This window comes from Capra hircus, chromosome 12, assembly GCF_001704415.2.
Source record: "Capra hircus breed San Clemente chromosome 12, ASM170441v1, whole genome shotgun sequence".
Taxonomy (NCBI): domain Eukaryota; kingdom Metazoa; phylum Chordata; class Mammalia; order Artiodactyla; family Bovidae; genus Capra; species Capra hircus.
Window position 1 is genome coordinate 38846686 of NC_030819.1, and position 21274 is coordinate 38867959.

At 39.3% G+C, this 21274-nt stretch overlaps 1 protein-coding gene across 2 annotated transcripts in view; it reads right to left on the reverse strand.

Annotated features, from left to right (window-relative positions):
• Window positions 1–21274, reverse strand: part of PIBF1 (progesterone immunomodulatory binding factor 1) — a 229464-nt gene that overhangs the window by 197009 nt on the left and 11181 nt on the right. Inside the window, exons 3-5 of one of the 2 annotated variants that reach the window (XM_005687655.3) lie at window positions 15895–15995; window positions 10664–10862; window positions 5337–5456 (exon numbers count right to left, since the gene is read on the reverse strand). In XM_005687655.3, coding sequence (XP_005687712.1) covers window positions 5337–5456; window positions 10664–10862; window positions 15895–15995 — 420 coding nt within the window. The remainder of the gene's footprint in view (window positions 1–5336; window positions 5457–10663; window positions 10863–15894; window positions 15996–21274) is intronic. The other variant, XM_018056511.1, reaches the window with a different exon arrangement.

Consider the following 21274-nt stretch of genomic DNA (forward strand, 5'->3'; position numbering starts at 1 on the left):
AACAACCAAAGTCACAATGTCCAAAACTGTACATTTTGTTCAAGGTCTAGTGATATATTTTATTTTACTTTTAATATTTCCCCTAATAATGCCTATGAGAAACCTAGATAGCATATTAAAAAGCAAAGACATCACTTTGTCAAGAAAAGTCTGTATAGTTAAAGCTACGGTTTTTCCAGTAGTCATGTGCAAATGTGAGAGTTGGACCATAAAGAAGGCTAAGTGCCGAAGAATTGATGTTTTCGAATTGTGGTACTTTCCTTTGGACTGCAAGGAAATCAAACTAGTCAATCCTAAAGGAGATCAACCCTGGATATTCATTGGAAGGACTGATACTGAAGCTGAAGCTCTAGTACTTCAACCACCTGATGCAAAGAGCTGTCTCAATGGAAAAGACCTGATGCTGGGAAAGACTGCAAAAGGAGAAGAGGGTGGCAGATGATAAGATGGTTAGACAGCATCACAGACTCAATGGACGTGAATGTGAGCAAACTCCGGGAGACAGTGAAGGACAGGGAAGCCTGGTGTGCTGCAGTCCATGGGTCACAAAGAGCTGGACACTACTTAGCGACGGGACAACAACAAATAATGCCTCATGAGTCATCACCCCTGTCAGTACAAAGTTAAAAATGTCGAGGGAAAGACTCTAACAAAGCCAAGGTTCTTTTAGAGAAAACAGTGGGTTTCAAAGCCAAATATTTCACATGCACAGAATCTATTTTCTTTTTCTTCACTTGTGTTTTAGACAAAATTGTAAGGTGGTTCCATTTCTGGTGATGAATCTATGAGTTCCCATCTGACCAACCCTACTGGCAATACAATCTCAAATTCTGGCAAAATAAAATACAACCACCTGAACGCACAAGAAAGTGACCCAAATCAGGCAGATTCTGGAGGGATATAATCTATAAGAGGAAGAATGGAACAGCACTGGGTAAATTTCCTGGTGTCTCTTTAAAAAAAAAAAAAAAAAGCCTTTTAGCTGGAAGGCAGAGCTACCACGTGCCAAGTAAGATGACAGATGTATAAGAGAAAATCCTTCATCTTTTTAGCTTGAAGAACCAGAAAACAGAGTATGGGTAACTCATATGCTCTAAAGTGAGGAGGGAATTCTAGAGACAGAGAAGGGGAACTCTATTCTGTGGATAATCTCTGACAAATATCTGGCTGACCTCTGAACAGCATATATGTAGGACAGACCCAAGCAGTCCTACTTAAGCCAAAAAAAAAACCTCAACTGAAATTTCACGTGCTGCCCAAGAGACATAGTATACAGCTTGAGCATAAATCAGTTAAATTCCTGCTACAACAAAAACATCAGTAACTGTTAAAATGCAGTCTATCCAACATAGCAGTTGTACTGTTAAGATCTACATTTACTCTATGATTTAAATAAACAATTTAAAAAGTTACTTGACCTTTGAAGAAACAGGAAAATGTGACCCATTCTTAAAAGAAAAGATAATCAACAAAAACCAACTCTGAGGTGACCCAGATTTTGGAATTGGCACAGAAAGATTTTCAAGTAGAGGTTTTAACTATTCTCAGTGGTATAAAGGAAAATATGCTCATAATGAAAAAACAAATACCAGAGCAATAAAAACAATAATAAACAACAAATAGAAATCTAGAAGTAAAAAGTATCACTCTTAAATTTTACCTAAGAAAAAACAAAAATGTATGTCCATACAAAGCCAATGTTCAAAAGTCTGGGGCAGCTTCACTTATAATGGGTTCAAAGTGGAAATAACTCAAATACCCATCAAGGGAGAATGAATATATCCATACAATTAAATATTCCCCAACAATATAAAGGAACTACTGATACATAAAAAAAAAATCTGGCAATTTCTAATAAAATAAATATTACTGGTGGATGGACAGATTAAGGTAAGCATAAATTATCAGGCAGAAATTAGGTGTTCCCTGTAAATTTTTTTCTAGCTATCTATAGCTTGAAAACTTTCATAATAAAACAGAAAAAAATTATACTCTCTAGGGCTGCTAATCAATTTTGAATGTGCTAATTTTGGGATCATAAGCTGTGAGATGTATAAAAGAAAACACATAGGTTATAATATTTACTTGTCTTCTGAGATGGTCCTCCAATTTGCCTTACTGGTAACAGTATTCTACCCCTCAAAAACTTTGCTGTCTGTAAATCTGATAGTTTACTTTGTGCTTCCTTTCTAATATGTTTACTGTTTGTTTCCCTGCCCTCCTTTTAAAATATAATTTTCACAAGGCTGGAGATCTTTGTTTTATTCACTGAGGTACCCCACATACCTATAACAATGCTTGGCACGTAACAGATGTATAGTGAATATTTATTGAGTGAATTTTATTCTCATAATAATGACCATGTAAATGAGGGAAGAGTTACATATTCTCATCTGTATTTTTATCATGGGAACTGAAGGGAAGGGTAGAGAAGACTAAGTTCTTTATCCAAGATCATCACACCATCATCAAACTGCAGAGGTGAAACTTAAACTAGTATCTCTGAATTCCCCAAATATCAAAGCAGCAAATAATTTAACAAACCACCTCAAAAAATAAACCTCCACAAAATAGTGTCAAACAAAATTTCTTTTAACATTAAATATTAACATTGATTCACTATAGCCTTATTTAAAAAAGGTCCTTGCTGGTTTGACTTTCATTTAAAATATTCAGTCTAGGGACTTCCTTGGTGGTCCAATGGTTAAGGCTCTGCACTTCCACTGCAGAGGGCTCAGGTTCGATTCCTGGTGAGGAAACTAAATCCCACTAAGATCCTACATGGCATAGCCAACAAATAAATAAAAAACATAAATAAAATAAAAATATTCATTCTATGTTTTCCTTGTGTTGGGTAAGCTGGGTAAGGCCCTTCACAGAGCAGAAAATCTAACTTTAAGGGTGGTTTCAATACAAAAGTAATTCCATTATGTTTAAACCATATTCTCTGAGTTTCTAAGACCTTTTATTATAGAGATAAGGCATTATTTAACTGTTTTTTCCTGAATGTGATTCAATTTTCCCTTTATAGTATGAAATTCAGAAAGAGTTTTAAGATATAGGATTATATTTTTAGCTGAAAGGTGGTAAAACTTTAAGAAGCAAACTTATAAACGGAAAGGTTCAGTGATGGTTAATTTTTTATGTCAACTTGGTTAGACCATGGTACCCAAATATTTTGTCAAACATTATATTAGATGTTTCTGTGAAGACATTTTTTAAGCTGAGATTAACATTTAAACCAGTAGACTGTGAGGACAGCAGTTTACGTCCCATATGGGCCTCATCCAATCAGTTAAGGCCTTAGTAAAACTGAGACTGAATAAGAAGGAATTTTGTCAGCAGACAGTCTTTGGACTCAAACTGCAACCTTCTCCTGAATTTCCAGGCTGCCAGCTTACGCTGTTAAGATTTTGGACTCGTCAAGCCTCTACAGGGGCTTCCCAGGTGGTGCTAGCGGTAAAGAACCCACCTGCCAATGCAGGAGATGTAAAAGACGTAGGTTTGATCCCTGGGTCTAGAAGATCCCCTGGAGGAGGGCGTGGCAACCAACTCCAGTACCCCTGCCTGGAGAATCCCATGGACATAGGAGCCTGGTGGGCTGCAGTCCATAGGAGTGCAGAGTTGGACACGACTGAAGCGATTTAGCATACACGCACATAAGTTTGCACATAGTTTGCTACAACTATGTGAGCAAATTTCTTAAAATATATCTCTATCTATAAATATTTATTTATCCTGTTGGTTTTGTTTTTTCTGGAGAACCCGAACATGTTCACAAACAAAACTGCTTCTGTGTTTAAGAATTATCAGTGCACTAAAAACACTCAGGGACCCTATGAATGAAACCAGTGTTAATCATCTATGCTTTCATGTCAATAAAACACTAAAGGTATTAGTAAGGTTGAAACAAACTAAAATCTGGGATAATGCCATTACTGACCCTGGAGAGTAGAGAGACTTGCTTTACCATACAGTAAAAATATGATAATTTTAGAGATTCAGGACTTTTTTTTGGGGGGGGGTCGAAGAGTCCTTTGTTCAGGAGAAATCACTTGTAGAATCCGCAAATGTCAAAAGTGATTTAAAACAGAGGTGGTTTGATAGAAACGAGGCTAGAAAGCTCTTCCAGACTCCCTCTAAAATACAAGAAGTCCTTGATGGATGCTGAGGTACCATAAAGTGCGGCAGAACCAAGTCTGAAAACGCGTCTGCCTTGTCCCTGACAAACCCTGTGCCACCGCCGCCACCACCACCCTGGCCATTTAACAGAGACAAGGGAAAGTAAATGACTTGCCCAAGGCTGCAAAATTAGTTAGAAGACAAACGGAGACCTTAGAACTTTGTCCTTTATTATTGTGACTCTGGATGCAAATTTTTTTTTTTAATTAAGAGCTATCTTTCTAAATGTGCACAACAATGCGGTAGGTTAGCAGCAGAAAAAAACCGCCACAATGGACACCTGTAGGGCTCTGTGGCATCACTCCTGATGACTTCAGTGCTCCTACCAGAAGAAGGAAGCTGAGCCTTCATTTGCCTGCAACAGTGGCTCTATACTAACAACAGAAGTAGATTCCATCCAGCACTAATAGCGCCGCAAATCAGAGCATCAAAATATAAATTAAATTACAACACTTTATTTCCGGAAAGTAGATCTTTGGTAAAAGTTGCCCTTGAAGTAGGACACAAAATAGCTATTTATATGCAACTTTACTAAAAATCACATTTTTACTTTGAAACGGAAGTGTGGGCACTTCAATGAAATGAATGGAAAAATAAGATTATTTTCTCCATTTGACAGAGCAGGAAACACTGAATGACTTGTTCAAGGTCATACAAAAAATGAGCGTCAAGATCTCATCTAAGGTATAACTTCACCTTACTAGAATTTGAACTCTGGAAGGGCAGACACTTGTATTCACCCCTGTCAGCACCTGGCATGGCATCAGGCCTCACAGGGATGGATGCTATTATCAGAGCACGTACTCTGAACAGGCATTAGGGGAAGTAACTGTATTAACAGACTAAATGACTAATAAATGGACCAGCTCCCTTTCATATCATCCACAGGGTGGATCTGTAATGAAGAATTCAGAATGAAATGAATTACAAGAACAAAACACTCAGCTGGGGATTACAGGTCAGTATCATGGATGTACCCTATCAATCTTTAAGATGGCTATTTGCAGTCTCATCTCCTTCCCACTACTTATGAAGAATCACAGCAGTCAGCATGCTCAAGTCCCATTTTTCTACCACTGACTTTTATATTCCTTATCACAAATCTTAAGACCTCCTTGGAGTCTCTTACCACCAGGGATCAAAATTAGACAAACCTCAGTCAGTTGTTTCAGTTGACCTTTGTTTGCACTTAATTCTTCTGCCAGGTCATTCTTTTTCACTTGTAGTTCAGAGATTTCCCTTCTCAATGGATTCACTAGTTCATAGAACCGAATCTTACAAAAAAAAAAAAAATCAACAGTCAGTCGTGCAATGCAAATTACAATGAAAATTTGCTAATTAATAGTACTCTCAATTATCAGTAGTATAAATAAAAGTATTAAGGTAATAAAGAAAAGTGTTAAGGGGTTTCAGACTATATGCCTATATGCTAAATTTTGTTTGTTCAAAACTAAAACAAGGTGGCCTTTAATTGGCCCTGACTTCTCCACTAATACTTTGAGTTCAATTTAGTCCCTTTAAGGCCCAGATTATCTGTAAGTCCCTGGCCCTGACACAGTCTCTCTTTCCTCTCTTCTATCAATACTCTACTTCCTCCTTACTTCTCACCTACTGCTACAGCTAATTCTACACTATCAGCTTATTTCCTGAACACATCAAGTGTTCAGAAGTTTTGCTCTTGCTATTTCCTCTGATAGGAAAGCAAGCTCTCCCCCATATGTAAATATATGGCTCATGCTTTCACTCCCTTCAGGCCTCTGATCAGATATGACCTTATCAGTAAAACCTTCCCTGACTCCCCTGAGATATATATATATATTTGGCCAGGCTACACTGTTTGAGGGATTTTAGTTCCTCAATCAGGGATTGAACCCAGGCCTGTGGCAGTGACAGCATGGAGTCCTAACACTAGACTGCAGGGAATTCCCTCGCCTGACCTGATTTAATACAGTACCTTCAGTGACAGCAGTTCCTATTTTCACTCTGCTCTTTTCTCCATACCATTTATGACAAACATGCTACTTGGTTTAGTTTGCCGTGTGTGTTAATCCACAGGAATGTAATCTCTGGGAAGACAGGAAGATTTGTGTTGTCTGTGCACTGCTCTGTCCCCAGTGCCTAAATATACATATGAAAAGCCTTGGAGAAGGAAATGGCAACCCACTCCAGTATTCTTGCCTAGAGAATCCCATGGAGAGAGGAGCTCTGTGGGCTATAGTCCACGGGGTTGCAGAGTCAGAAATGACTTAGCGACTAAACCACTACTACCATCCTAGGCGCGGGGTGAAGCTCTACTTATACTACCAATGCCGTGTAAGGGATAAATAATCAGGAGGTATCCTTCATGTCACTACTCCCAATCAGTTCAGATTTCTGTTTCCACTCTCAAGTCTCTCCCTAACTTAGTAAAGTGTTCCATCTGACAAGTTTCTACAAAACTAAGCTATCCGCAAGTTAGGAGAAGGCAAGTAGTGACTAATTATTGTATAGTCATACAATCTGAAACTCCTTAATGTATTGCTGTAGGAGTGCCACATTTGGTAAGAGGCCAGTACTAAAGCTAGCACTTAACACAATAAATCTGTGTATAATTAACTAATTAGGACAATACTGTCTGAAAACAAAAGATAAGACAAAGAACACCAGAGAACAAAAACATGTATGACTGCCACTAATGGAATACTTTCCAGCTATGCTGAATAAAGAGCCTCAATGACAGCAGTTGAGATACATCAGTGGTTCTGGACAGTACTGGAGGCAGAAAAATTTATGCTTGAGCTATCTAAATAAAAAGCTGGACGAACAAAACAGTACTCCATTTTATAGGAAATTATTAATCTAGAAACCTTACCCAGTGAGAACCAAGAGAGGCAATCACCACTCCAGCAAAAATAAAAGATAATATTTATTATGTGTTTACTAAGTTCTGAGCACTGTTAAGCTTTCTACGTACATATTCACACTTAATCGTCACAATTACCTCAACAGAAAAGTGCTGTTAATTTATTATTATTTTTTTACGTGAAGTAGTTGATTTATAACATTGTTAGTTTCAGATGTACAGTAAGATGATTCAGTTATATACACACACACACATATATATATACACTCTTTCTCAGATTCTTTTTCATCATAGATTATTATAAGATATTGAGTAAAGACACTGTTATTATTATTAAGCCTTTTACAGATGAAAAATTTCAGGCATCTTAGGGTGAAATGAATTCTGTGTATCACAAACTTGCAGTGTGTGTGGGATGTGTGTTCTTGGGACTTGTAGGCCACTGCTGCCACTCTGAGACACTTTTAGGAAATCCAAGAGATCAAAACTATTTGCCTAGTTCAGTTCAGTCATGTCCAACTCCTTGCGACCCCATGAACCGCAGCACGCGAGACATTCCTGTCCATCACCAACTCCTGGAGTCCACCCAAACCCATGTCCATTGAGTTGGTGATCCCATTCAACCATCTGATCCTGTCGTCCCCTTCTCCTCCTGACCTCCATCTTTCCCAGCATCACAGTCTTTTCAAATGAGTCAGCTCTTTGCATCAGTTGGACAAAGTACTGGAGCTTCAGCTTCAACATCAGGCCTTCCAATGAACAGCCAGGACTGATCTCCGTTAGGATGGACTGATTGGATCTCCTTGCAGTCCAAGGGACTCTCAAGAAACTTCTCCAACGACACAGTTCAAAAGCATCAATTCTTTGGTGCTCAGCTTTCTTCACAGTCCAACTTTCACATCCATACATGACCACTGGAAAAACCACAGCCTTGACTAGACAGATCTTTGTTGGCAAAGTAATGTCTCTGCTTTTTAATATGCTGTCTAGGTTGGTCATAACTTTCCTTCCAAAGAGTAAGGGTCTTTTAATTTCATGGCTGCAGTCACCATCTGCAGTGATTTTGGAGCCCCTCAAAATAAAGACTGCCACTGTTTCCACTGTTTCCCCATCTATTTCCCATGAAATGAAGAGACCAGATGCCATGATCTTAGTTTTCTGAATGTTGAGCTTTAAGCCAACTTTTTCACTCTCCTCTTTCACTTTCATCAAGAGGCTTTTGAGTTCCTCTTCACTTTCTGCCATAAGGGTGTTGTCATCTGTATATCTGAGGATACTGTTATTTCTCCCTGCAATCTTCATTCCAGCTTGTGCTTCATCCAGCCCAGCGTTTCTCATGATGTACTCTGCGTATAAGTTAAATAGCAGGGTGACAATATACAGCCTTGATGTACTCCTTTTCCTATCTGGAACCAGTCTGTTGTTCCATGTCCAGTTTTAATTGTTGCTTCCTGACCTGCATACAGGTTTCTCAAGACATAGGTCAGATGGTCTGGTATTTCCATCTCTTTCAGAATTTTTCACAGTTTATTGTGATCTACACAGTCAAAGGCTTTGGCATAGTCAATAAAGCAGAAATAGATGTTTTTCTGGAATTCTCTTGCTTTTCCTATGATCCAGCGAATGTTGGCAATTTGATTTCTGGTTCCTCTGTCTTTTCGAAAACCAGCTTGAACATCTGGAAGTTCACGATACACGTATTGCTGAAGCCTGGCCTGGAGAATTTTGAACATTACTTTACTAGCGTGTGAGATGAGTGCAATTGTGTAGTAGTCTGAACATTCTTTGGCATTGTCTTTCTTTGGGATTGGAATGAAAACTGACCTTTTCCAGTCCTGTGGCCACTGCTGAGTTTTCCAAATTTGCTGGCATATTGAATGTAGCACTTTCACAGCATCATCTTCAGGATTAGAAGTAGCTCAACTGGAATTCCATCACCTCCACTAGCTCTGTTTGTAGTGATGCTTCCTAAGGCCCATTTGACTTCACATTCCAGGACGTCTGGCTCTAGCTGAGTGATCACACTATCGTGATTATCTGGGTCATGAAGATCTTTTTTTGTACAGTACTTTGTGTATACTTGCCACCTCTTCGTAATATCTTCTGCTTCTGTTAGGTCCATACCATTTCTGTCCTTTATTGAGCCCATCTTTGCATGAAATGTTCCGTTGGTATCTGTAATTTTTCTGAAGAGATCTCTAGTCTTTACCATTCTATTGTTTTCCTCTATTTCTTTGCATTGATCGCTGAGCAAGGCTTTTTTAGTCTCTCCTTGCCATTCTTTGGAACTCTGCATTCAGATGGGAATATCTTTCCTTTTCTCCTTTGCTTTTCTGTTCTCTTCTTTTCACAGCTATTTGTAAGGCCTCCTCAGACAGCCATTTTGCTTTTTTGCATTTCTTTTCCGTGGGGATGGTCTTGATCCCTGTCTTCTGTACAATTTAACGAACCTCCGTCTATAGTACATCAGGCACTCTATCAGATCTAGTCCCTTTAATCTATTTCTCACTTCCATTGTAAAATCAAAAGGGATTTGATTTAAGTCCTACCTGAATGGTCTAGTGGTTTTACCTACTTTCTTCAATTTCAATCTGAATTTGGCAATAAGGAGTTCATGATCTGAGCCACAGTTAGCTCCTGGTCTTTTTTTTTGCTGACTGTATAGAGCTTCTCCATCTTTGGCTGCAAAGAATATAATCAGTCTGATTTCGGTGTTGACCATCTGGTGATGTCCATGTGCAGAGTCTTCTCTTGTGTTGTTGGAAGAGGGTGTTTGCTATGACCAGTGGGTTCTCTTGGCAAAACTCTATTAGCCTTTGCCCTGCTTCATTCTGTACACCAAGGCCAAATTATATGATTATCTCAATGCAAATAAATGTTAAATCAAAAACAATTCTTAGAAAAATTGTGAATATATTATATACTTGTTTTTATGACCCACGCTCTTTCAGACTCTGGCTGGTTTGACAAAACACCAGAAAGATTGATTCCTGCCACAGCTAAACCATAATCCAAAACTGTCTGCAATTTTCATTTCTCAAATACTAGTTTTTTTTTTTCCTAGAAGTTATTTCAGTTGCAAAATTCCAAGTAGATACATTTACAGTACTAATTAATCCATTATTAACAGACACAGTTCACAGAAACAAAAGCTCCTCAATAATTTTTAGAGTGTCAATGATACTGATACTAAAAATATTTGAGACCACTGCCATAGATCAATCCCATGTACATACCCATGTAACCAACACCACAGTTTAGAACTTGACCTACATAGATCCATAAGCATCTCCCTCAAGCTATCCCTTCATAATCACACCACTCCCCTCTCCTCTGCTGTCCCTAACCCCTGGCAACCACTGTCATCTCTATAAACATTACAAACCACCAGAGTTCATGATAAAATAATTCATTTCTATGGATCTTCCAGCCATTAACCCCATTTATTTGCTTGACTTCAGAGCTCAATGGTCAATACACTTTAAAATTTGGTCATCTGAACACCATTTCACTACCTTCAGATCAGAGCCATAAATTAATGTATCACTTGGGTACTTGAAAAATTATGGCTATTACGGAAACGGCAAATTTTAGTCTGAAAACACAGTTTTTTTGTTTTTTATGATACAAGACACTTACTGATACATATTCAGGAATAGAAAGCTGATCTTCAGGAAAACTTTTTAGCTTCATATATTGCTCTTCTGTCAACTCAAAGTCACGCAGGTTTCGACGAATATCTCCAGCTTTCTCTCTTAGCTGAAGATTTGTCTCTTCTAGTTGTTTCTGTCTCAGTAAAATCGTTTCCATTTCTTGTTTCATTAGTTCTTGATATTTTCTATAATATCACAGAATGTATGGTAAGGTTAAAAAAATCACGGAGACATAATTTCTGAAAGTTCCTATTTTATAGTAACATCAAATTAAATGAGAAACAGCAATATTTTTGGCTCTAGCTAAATGCTTACTTAACCAGTTAAACACGAAATGACAAAGTTATACTAATTGCTAAGTGTGCAGCAAAAAAAATTATTAAATAGAAAATGTTAATAACTTTTAAAATTCAAATTATAAAATTATACATTTCCTCTGCTTAAGGTGTAAATCTGATATATCTGCTTTAGACCCTACTCACTGAAGTAATTTTCATTGTCTTTATCCAGGTAATTTAAGATGGTAACACAGAACCACCATAATGTCAATACAGACAATGAGGTAATGAAAACAGTAATTGGCACCTTTCTCAAGGAATACATGTAGTAGACATGGTTAGTTGCCTACTGGAAAATTTTGAGCAGTAAGAGACCATATGAATCCCCCCCACCATTGTACCCCATCAACATACAAACACTATTTGTCCTATCTTAAAACAAATGAACAAAAAAGCCCCCACAATTTTTGACCCCATTTCACTGCCCATTTTGTTCTCAAAAGTTTTCTATATGCACTCTCTCCATCGCCTTTCCTCTCAAACAAAGGCTAATAAAGTTTTCACGCTTCCAGCAAAATTTCCAGGTAACTGAAAAATCCAGATTGTTAATAATCAATTCTCATTTCTTTTTATCTCTATCAATAGCACTCGAGACATCTGCCCTCTCCTTCTTTCATCTGGTTTCCCAGATACGATATTATTTTCCTCTTCATTTTTCTCCTGTTTTATTGGCGACACTTTCCCAGTCTTTTTATCTTGTTTATCTTAATGTTGGGATTACTTGGTCCTCTCCTCTTGTCTATGTTCACTCCCTTGGGGAAGTCATCCAGTCTTGTGAATTAAATACTGTCTGTATCCTAATGGCTCCTAGATTTATCTCTCTAGATCAGACTTCTCATATATATCCACATGGATGTCTAATACAATAACTCTAACCTAACGTTCCAAACTAAACTCTCGCTCTTCACTCACAAACCTAGTCATTATGTTTTCACCATCTTAGTTGACAGCAATTCCATCCTTTGATTTATTCAGGCCAAGGATTGGTACAATCCTTGATTCCTCTTTCTCTCCTAAACCCCATACTGAATCCATTAGGATATCCTACTGGCTTTACTTTTAAAATATATTCAGAATCCAACCTCTTTTTACCACTATCAAGAGGATTACAGCAATAGTCTCCTAACTGCCCTCCCTACTTCATTTAATTTGATCAGTGTCTAAAGAACTAGAATAGAAGCCCTATTACCCAGTAGAGTGGTTTTCAAAGTGTTACCCACAAGCCAGTAGCAGCACTCACATCATCTGGGAAATTGGAAGAAAGGCAAATTCTCAGGGCCCAACCCAAGTCAGAAACCCAGAGTGTGTCCAACAGTCTTTTCCCACAAGCCCTCCAGGTGGCTCTGATGCATGGTCAAATTTGAGAACCACACTCATCTAATGTGATAGTGGCTGATAACTGGTCAGATAATTTTTTAACATATCAGTTAAATAGTAAAATCTCATAAATGGAAAAGATGCCTCCTTTTACATTTACCTCTAATTAAAATATAGAAATAAACATTCATCTGAAACATTTTGCCCTCAGGGTCTAGGTTTTTTGTCATGTTGGAGATGTGCCTTGTTTTTCTGTAAATCATTTCTCACAATTTCCAAGTTCAATTTCTTTACAATGGCAGGAAGCCTTTTAAAAAGATACTTGAGAAAAAAATCTGAGCATATTTTTTATAGATTTGATTTCTGCACCAATCTCTAAACATTTCTTGCTTACACTTATTTGATGATCTTTTAGTCACTCACTTTTATTGAATCATTCCAAAGAATTCATTATAACTTGCAAAGAAATGTATATGCCTTTGTATTCATTTTAAAATATAATTTTAATTAAGTTATAGAAGTATAGTAAGCACAGTTGGCATAGGTATATTTGAGAAAAATACAAGGAACTTTGGATAAGCACACAACTGAGCTGGAGAAAGTAGGCAGGCAAACAGAAGGTACTTCAGCCCAAAAGAATCCAAAGGACCACCGAATATATCAATACTTTCTATAAAGCAAATGAAGAAAGGTTAAGACAGCTGGTTCAGTACAGTTCAGTCACTCAGTCATGTCCAACTCTTTGCAACCCCATGGACTGCAGCACGCCAGGCTTCCCTGTCCGTCACCAACCCCCGGAACTTGATCCAAACTGATGTCCATCGAGTTGGTAATGCCATCCAACCATCTCATCCCGTCATCCCCTTCTCCTGCCTTCAATGTTTCCCAGCATCAGGGTCCTTTCCAATGAGTCAATTCTTTGCATCAAGTGGCCAAAGTATTGGAGTTTCAGTTTCAGCATTAGTTCTTCCAGTGAATATTCAGGACTGATTTCCTTCAGGATGGACTGGGGGTTGGATCTCCTTACAGTCCAAGGGACTCTCAAGAGTATTCTCCAATACCACAGTTCAAAAGCATCAATTCTTTGGCACTCAGCTTTCTTTATAGTCCAACTCTCATCCATACATGACTACTGGAAAAACCATAGCTTTGTCTAGAAGGACCTTTGTCAGCAAACTAATGTCTCTGCTTTTTAATATTCTGTCTAGGTTGGTCACAGCTTCTCTTCCAAGGAGCAAATGTCTTTTAATTTGATGGTTGCAGTCACTGTCCACAGTGATTTTGGAGCCCAAGAAAATAGAGTCTCTCACTGTTTCCATTGTTTCCTCATCTGCCAATGAAGCGATAGGACCAAATGCCATGATCTTAGTGTTCTGAATCTTGAGTTTTAAGCCAGCTTTTTCACTCTCTTCTTTCACTTTCATCAAGAGGCTCTTCAGTTCCTCTTTCTCCCATAAGGGTGGTGTCATCTGCATATTTGAGGTTATTGATATTTTTCCCGGCAATCTTGATTCCTGCTTGTGCTTCACCCAGCCCAGCACTTCTCATGACGTACTCTGCATATAAGTTAAATAAGCAGGGTGACAATACACAGCCTTGATGTACTCCTTTTCCTATTTGGAACTAGTCTGTTGTTCCATGTCCAGTTCTAACTGTTGCTTCCTGACCTGCATACAGGTTTCTCAAGAGGCAGGTTTGGTGGTCTAGTATTCCCATCTCTTGCAGAATTTTCCAGTTTCTTGTGATCCACAGTCAAAGGTTTTGGCATAGTCAATAAAGCAGATGTTTTTTTCTGGAACTCTCTTGCTTTTTTGATGATCCAGCAGGTGTTGGCAATGTGATCTCTGGTTCCTCTGCCTTTTCTAAAACCAGCTTGAACATCTGGAAGTTCACAGTTCACATACTACTGAAGCCTGGCTTGGAGAATTTTGAGCATTATTTTGCTAGCAAGTGAGATGAGTGCAATTGTGTGGTAGTTTGAATATTCTTTGGCATTGCCCTTCTTTGGGACTAGAATGAAAACTGACCATTTCCGGTCCTGTGGCCACTGCTGTGTTTACTAAATTTGCTGGCATATTGAGTGCAGCATTTCAAACGCATCATCTTTTAGGATTTGAAATAGTTCAACTGGAGTTCCATCACCTCCACTAGCTTTGTTCGTAGTAATGCTTCCTAAGGCCCACTAGACTTTGCATTCCAGGATGTTTGGCTTTAGGTGAGTGATCACACCATCGTGGTTATCTGGGGAAGATATTTTTGTATAGTTCTGTTTATTCTTGCCACCTTTTCTTAATATCTTCTGCTTCTGTTAGGTCCATACCATTTCTGTCCTTTATTGAGCCCATCTTTGCATGAAGTGTTCCTTGGTATCTGTAATTTTCTTGAAGAGATCTCTAGTTTTTCGCATTCTGTTGTTTTCCTCTATTTCTTTGCATTGATCACTGAGGAACGCTTTCTTATCTCTCCTTGCTATTCTTTGGAACTCTCCATTCAAATGGGTATATCTTTCCTTTTCCCCTCTGCCTTCAATTTCTCTTCTAGAGTTCAAAATGCAGTTCTTGGGTGCATTCTCAAAAACGACAGAATGATCTGTTTGTTTCCAAGGCAAACCATTCAATATCACAGTAATCCAAGTCTGTGCCCCAACCAGTAATGCTGAAGAAGCTGAATGGTTCTTTTAACACCTACAAGACTTTCTAGAACACTCAAAAAAGATGTCCTTTTCATCATAGAGATCTGGAATGCAAAAGTAGGAAGCCAAGAGATATCTGGAGTTAACAGGCAAGTTTGGCCTTGGAGTACAAAATGAAGCAGGGCAAAGGTTACCAGAGTTTTGCCAAGAGAATGCACTGGTCATAGCAAACAGCCTGTTTCAACAATGCAAGAGAAGACTCTACACTTGGACATCACCAGATGGTCAATACCGAAATCAGATTGATTATATTCTTTGCAGTCAAAGATGGAGAAGATCTACACAATTAGCAAAAACAAGACCAGGAGCTGACTGTGGCTCAGATCATGAACTCCTTATTGCCAAATTCAGACATAAATTGAAGAAAGTGGGGAAAACCACTAGACCATTCAGATATGACCTAAATCAAATCCCTTATGATTATACAGTGAAAGTGACAAATAGATTCAAGGGACTAGATCTGATAAATAGACTGCCTAAAGAACTATGGACAGAGGTTCATGACATTGTACAGGAGGCAGTGATCAAGACCAACCCTAAGAAGATGAAATTCAAAAAGGCAAAAGGGTTATCTGAGGAGGTCTTACAAACAGCTGAGAAAAAAAGACAGGAAGTTAAGTGGTGATAAGTTTAGAGTGCTTCCATTTTCATGTATGGTTCAGTTATATCTGCAATATGTATTGAATGAATATCAAATTCTGGCTTTTTGTATTTTTGTGTATTATATCAAGTAGTTTTTTCTTAGTCTGGATGCAAAAATGATTACTGTCTTCAAGATTTCTCTATTTTAGCTTAGAATCACATGCATGAATAGGTAATGACATTATTTTTAATTGCTAAATAGATATTGTTGATTTTTAAAACTTTTACCTGGCATCTTTTTGTTGGAAAGTCAATTGGTTGTCTAATCTCAGGGCTAGTACCTGCTTCTGGTGAAGTGCATCATTAAGTTTCTCCTCCAATTCTTCAATCTTAATCAAGACAAAAAGGTAAATAACAAGGTCAATTTGCAAATATAATAAAACCTTCTGTTTGTTCATACAAATGGTTATTAAACTATGCTCTGAATCTGCTGCCTCATTAATCATTTTTTACCAGGCTGTCATTGGGATTATTTTTCCCTTAATCTAATCTCACTGAGGCCAGGGCCGGCGGACGGGAGGAGCAACCAGAGGAGCGGTGGCTGCGCAGGCACAGGAGGGCCTAGAGGAGCTATCCCACGTTGAAGGTCAGGAACGGCGGTGGTAAGGAGATACCCCTCGTCCAAGGTAAGGAGCAGCGGCTGTGCTTTGCTAGAGCAGCCGTGAAGAGATACCCCACGCCCAAGTAAGATGGCAGATGTTGCAAGAGGGCATCAGAGGGCAGACACACTGAAACCATACTCACAGAAAACTAGTCAATCTAATCACACTAGGACCACAGCCTTGTCTAACTCAGTGAAACCAAGCCACGCCTGTGGGGCAACCCAAGACGGGTGGGTCATGGTGGAGACATCTGACAGAATGTGGTTCACTGGAGAAGGGAATGGCAAGCCACTTCAGTATTCTTGCCTTGAGAACCCCATGAACAGTATGAAAAGGCAAAATGATAGGATACCAAAAGAGGAACTCCCCAGGTCATTAGGTGCCTGATATGCTACTGGAGATCAGTGGAGAAATAACTCCAGAAAGAATGAAGAGATGGAGCCAAAGCAAAACCATACCCAGTTGTGGATGCGACTGGTGATAGAAGCAAGATCCGATGCTGTAAAGAGCAATATTGCATAGGAACCTGGAATGTCAGGTCCATGAATTAAGGCAAATTGGAAGTGGTCAAACAAGAGATGACAAGGGTGAACGTCAACATTCTAGGAATCAGCGAACTAAAATGGACTGGAATGGGTGAATTTAACTCAGATGACCATTATATCTACTACTGCAAGCAGGAATCCCTCAGAAGAAATGGAGTAGCCATCATGGTCAACAAACGAGTCTGAAATGCAGTACTTGGATGCAATCTCAAAAACGACAGAATGATCTCTGTTCATCTCCAAGGCAAACCATTCAATATCAAAGTTATCCAAGTCTATGCCCCAACCAGTAACGCTGAAGAAACTGAAGTTGAATGGTTCTATGAAGACCTACAAGACCTTTTAGAACTGACACCCAAAAAAGACGTCCTTTTCATTATAGGGGACTGGAATGCAAAAGTAGGAAGTCAAGAAACACCTGGAGTAACAGGCAAATTTGGCCTTGGAATGCAGAATGAAGCAGGGCAAAGGCTAATAGAGTTTTGCCAAGAAAATGCACTGGTCATAGCTAACACCCTCTTCCAACAACACAAGAGAAGACTCTACACATGGACATCACCAGATGGTCAACACCGAAATCAGATTGATTATATTCTTTGCAGCCAAAGATGGAGACGCTCTATACAGTCAACAAAAACAAGACCAGGACCTGACTGTGGCTCAGATCATGAACTCCTTATTACCAAATTCAGACTCAAATAGAAGAAAGTAGGGAAAACTGCTAAACCATTCAGGTATGACCTAAATCAAATCACTCATTATGATTATACAGTAGAAGTGAGAAATAGATTTAAGGGCCTAGATCTGATAGAGTGCCTGATGAACTATGGAATGAGGTTTGTGACACTGTACAGGAGACAGGGATCAAGACCATCCCCATGGAAAAGAAATGAAAAATAGCAAAATAGCTATCTGGGGAGGCCTTACAAATAGCTGTGAAAAGAAGAGTATAGAAAAGCAAAGGAGAAAAGGAAAGATATAAGCATCTGAATGCAGAGTTCCAAAGAATAGCAAGAAGGGATAAGAAAGCCTTCTTCAGCGATCATGCAAAGAAATAGAGGAAAACAATAGAATGGGAAAGACTAGAGATCTCTTCAAGAAAATTAGAGATACCAAGGGAACACTTCATGCAAAGATGGGCTCGATAAAGGACAGAAATGGTATGGACCTAAGAGAAGCAGAAGATATTAAGAAGAGATGGCAAGAATACACGGAAGAACTGTACAAAAAAGATCTTCATGATGATGTGATCACTAATCTAGAGCCAGACATCTTGGAATGTGAAGTCAAGTGGGCCTTAGAAAGCATCACTATGAACAAAGCTAGTGGAGGTGATGGAATTCCAGTGGAGCTGTTTCAAATCCTGAAAGATGATGCTGTGAAAGTGCTGCACTCAATATGCCAGCAAATTTGGAAAACTCATCAGTGGCCACAGGACTGGAAAAGGTCAGTTTTCATTCCAATCCCAAAGAAAGGCAATGCCAAAGAATGCTCAAACTACTGCACAATTGCACTTCTCACATGCTAGTAAAGTAATGCTCAAAATTCTCCAAGCCAGGCTTCAGCAATACGTGAACCGTGAACTCCCTGATGTTCAAGCTGGTTTTAGAAAAGGCAGAGGAACCAGAGATCAAATTGCCAACATCCGCTGGATCTTGGAAAAAGCAAAAGAGTTCCAGAGAAACATCTATTTCTGCTTTATTGACTATGCCAAAGCCTTTGACTGTATGGATCACAAGAAACTGTGGAAAATTCTGAGACAGATGGGAATACCAGACCACCTGACCTGCCTCTTGAGAAATCTGTGTGCAGGTCAGGAAGCAACAGTTAGAACTGGACATGGAACAGCATACTGGTTCCAAATAGGAAAAGGAGTACGTCAAGGCTGTATATTGTCACCCTGCTTATTTAACTTACATGCAGAGTATATCATGAGAAACGCTAGACTGGAAGAAACACAAGCTGGAATCAAGATTGCTGGGAGAAATATCAATAACCTCAGGTATGCAGATGACACCACCCTTATGGCAGAAAGTGAAGAGGAACTAAAAAGCCTCTTGATGAAAGTGAAAGAGGAGAGTGAAAAAGTTGGCTTAAAGCTCAACATTCAGAAAACAAAGATCAAGGCATCCAGTCCCATCACTTCATGGGAAATAGATGGGGAAACAGTGGAAACAGTGTCAGACTTTATTATTTTGGGCTCCAAAATCACTGCAGATGGTGACTGCAGCCATGAAATTTAAAGACGCTTACTCCTTGGAAGAAAAGTTATGACCAACCTAGATAGTATATTCAAAAGCAGAGACATTACTTTCCCTACTAAGGTCCCTCTAGTCAAGGCTATGGTTTTTCCTGTGCTCATGTATGGATGTGAGAGTTGGACTGTGAAGAAGGCTGAGCGCCGAAGAATTGATGCTTTTGAACTGTGGTGTTGGAGAAGACTTCTGAGAGTCCCTTGGACTGCAAGGAGATCCAACCAGTCCATTCTGAAGGAGATCAATCCTGGGATTTCTTCGGAAGGAACAATGCTAAAGCTGAAGCTCCAGTACTTTGGCCACCTCATGCGAAGAGTTGACTCATTGGAAAAGACTCTGATGCTGGGAGGGATTGGGGGCAGGAGGAGAAGGGGACGACAGAGGATGAGGTGGCTGGATGGCATCACGGACTCGATGGATGTGAGTCTGAGTGAACTCCGGGAGATGGTGATGGACAGGGAGGCCTGCTGTGCTGTGATTCATGGGGTCGCAAAGAGTTGGACACGACTGAGCGACTGAACTGAACTGAATCTCACTGAAAAACTCTTTGACAACTGGGGTTTATATGCTGGTGCCTTGCCCAGATAATTTTTTCCTGGCCAGACTCCGCATATATTGTAGATCCATATATCTGTCTGAAACATGTCTTCAACTGACTACTACATGGGTGATGCTACAAATGTCTAAAATGAACCTAGTCACCCACCTCACCTAATCTTATATTCTTTGCATCTCCTTGATCTCCAGAGCAAAAAAATTTCAGTCACATTTGATACATCTCTCCCATTGCTTATTCTGATCAAAAATCACTGTTTTTTTATTGTTGAGTTTATTGTATAAAAAGGTGTCACAACTATACCATCCTCTTTAACACCCACTGACAAATCTTCAGTTAGATCCCTGTCATATCTTACCTAGATTATGACAGTGGTTTCCTACTCTTTCCCCGCCTTCAGTTTTGTGAATCTCCAAAACTATCTTCCTTTACCTTATCTTTTAAAAATGCTATCAAAAGTGTATTTCCCCAGTGTTAAATCCTTCAGCGGATCCTCACTGTCTTCAGAATAAATTCCAAAGTTCATGGCATTCTCACTACTCTTTTTTTCTTTTTAAAGTTACTTATTATTTATTTACTTTTGGCTGCGCTGGGTCTTCGTTGCTGCATGTGGGCTTTCTCTAGTTGTGGACAGCAGGGGCTACTGTTCACTGTGGTGTGTGGGCTTCTGGCTATGGTGGCTTCTCTTGTTGTGGAGCACGGGCTCTAGGGCGTAAAGGTCTTCAGTAGTTGGGCTCAGTAGTCCTGGCTCTTGGGGCTTAGTTGCTCCATGGTATGTGGGATCCTGCACCAGGGACCGAACCTGTATCTCCTTCATTGGCAGGTGGACTCTCATCCATTATACCACTAGCAAAGTCCCTCTACTACTCCTTCTTGATCTGGCCCTTGCCAACCATGCCTGTTGTCACTAGCTTAAAAGAAAACTCTATTCTAGCCAAAATAAATGCTTGCCATTCCTCAAACATGTTATGTTCTCTCTTAAGTCTCCATACACTTGAGCTGACTCTTAGTCCATTTAAAAAATTCTTTACTCTCTCCCTTTCAACCCAGGCAATTCTTGTTCACCATTTAAAATATGCAGATTAACATAAGTCAATCCTTAATAAAACTTTCATATGGTTTTTGTCCCACACTATTCCAATAACAATACTTGTTCAGGTTATGAATCCCCTCCATAATGCCCAGTCCAATGGTTATTTCTGCATATTTATCTTACATGATAGCATGATTTGGCAGAGTGGACCACTCCATCCTCTTTCATCTTATGTGATACTCCTCTTGGTTTCCTTCCTCAACTCACAGGACCCTCTTAAGCTTCTCAAGTTCCTATGATGGATTTTTTCCTCTACCCTATTTCTAATGTTTGACTACCCCTTGACTTGGTTTGGGGTCCTCTACTTTCCCCAGGTAATGTCATCCAATAACAAAGTTTTATGTGGTACTTACATGCATACAACACAGGAGACCTGGGTTCAATCCCTGTCAGGAAGATCTCCTGGAGAAGGGAATGGCACCCCACTCCAGTATTCTTGCCTAGAGAATCCTATGGACAGAGAAGCCTCGAAGCTGCAGTCCCAGGGGTCACAAAGAGTCACTGAGCAACTAACACTGTCACATGCTGATGTATATTACATACAAACACACACACAC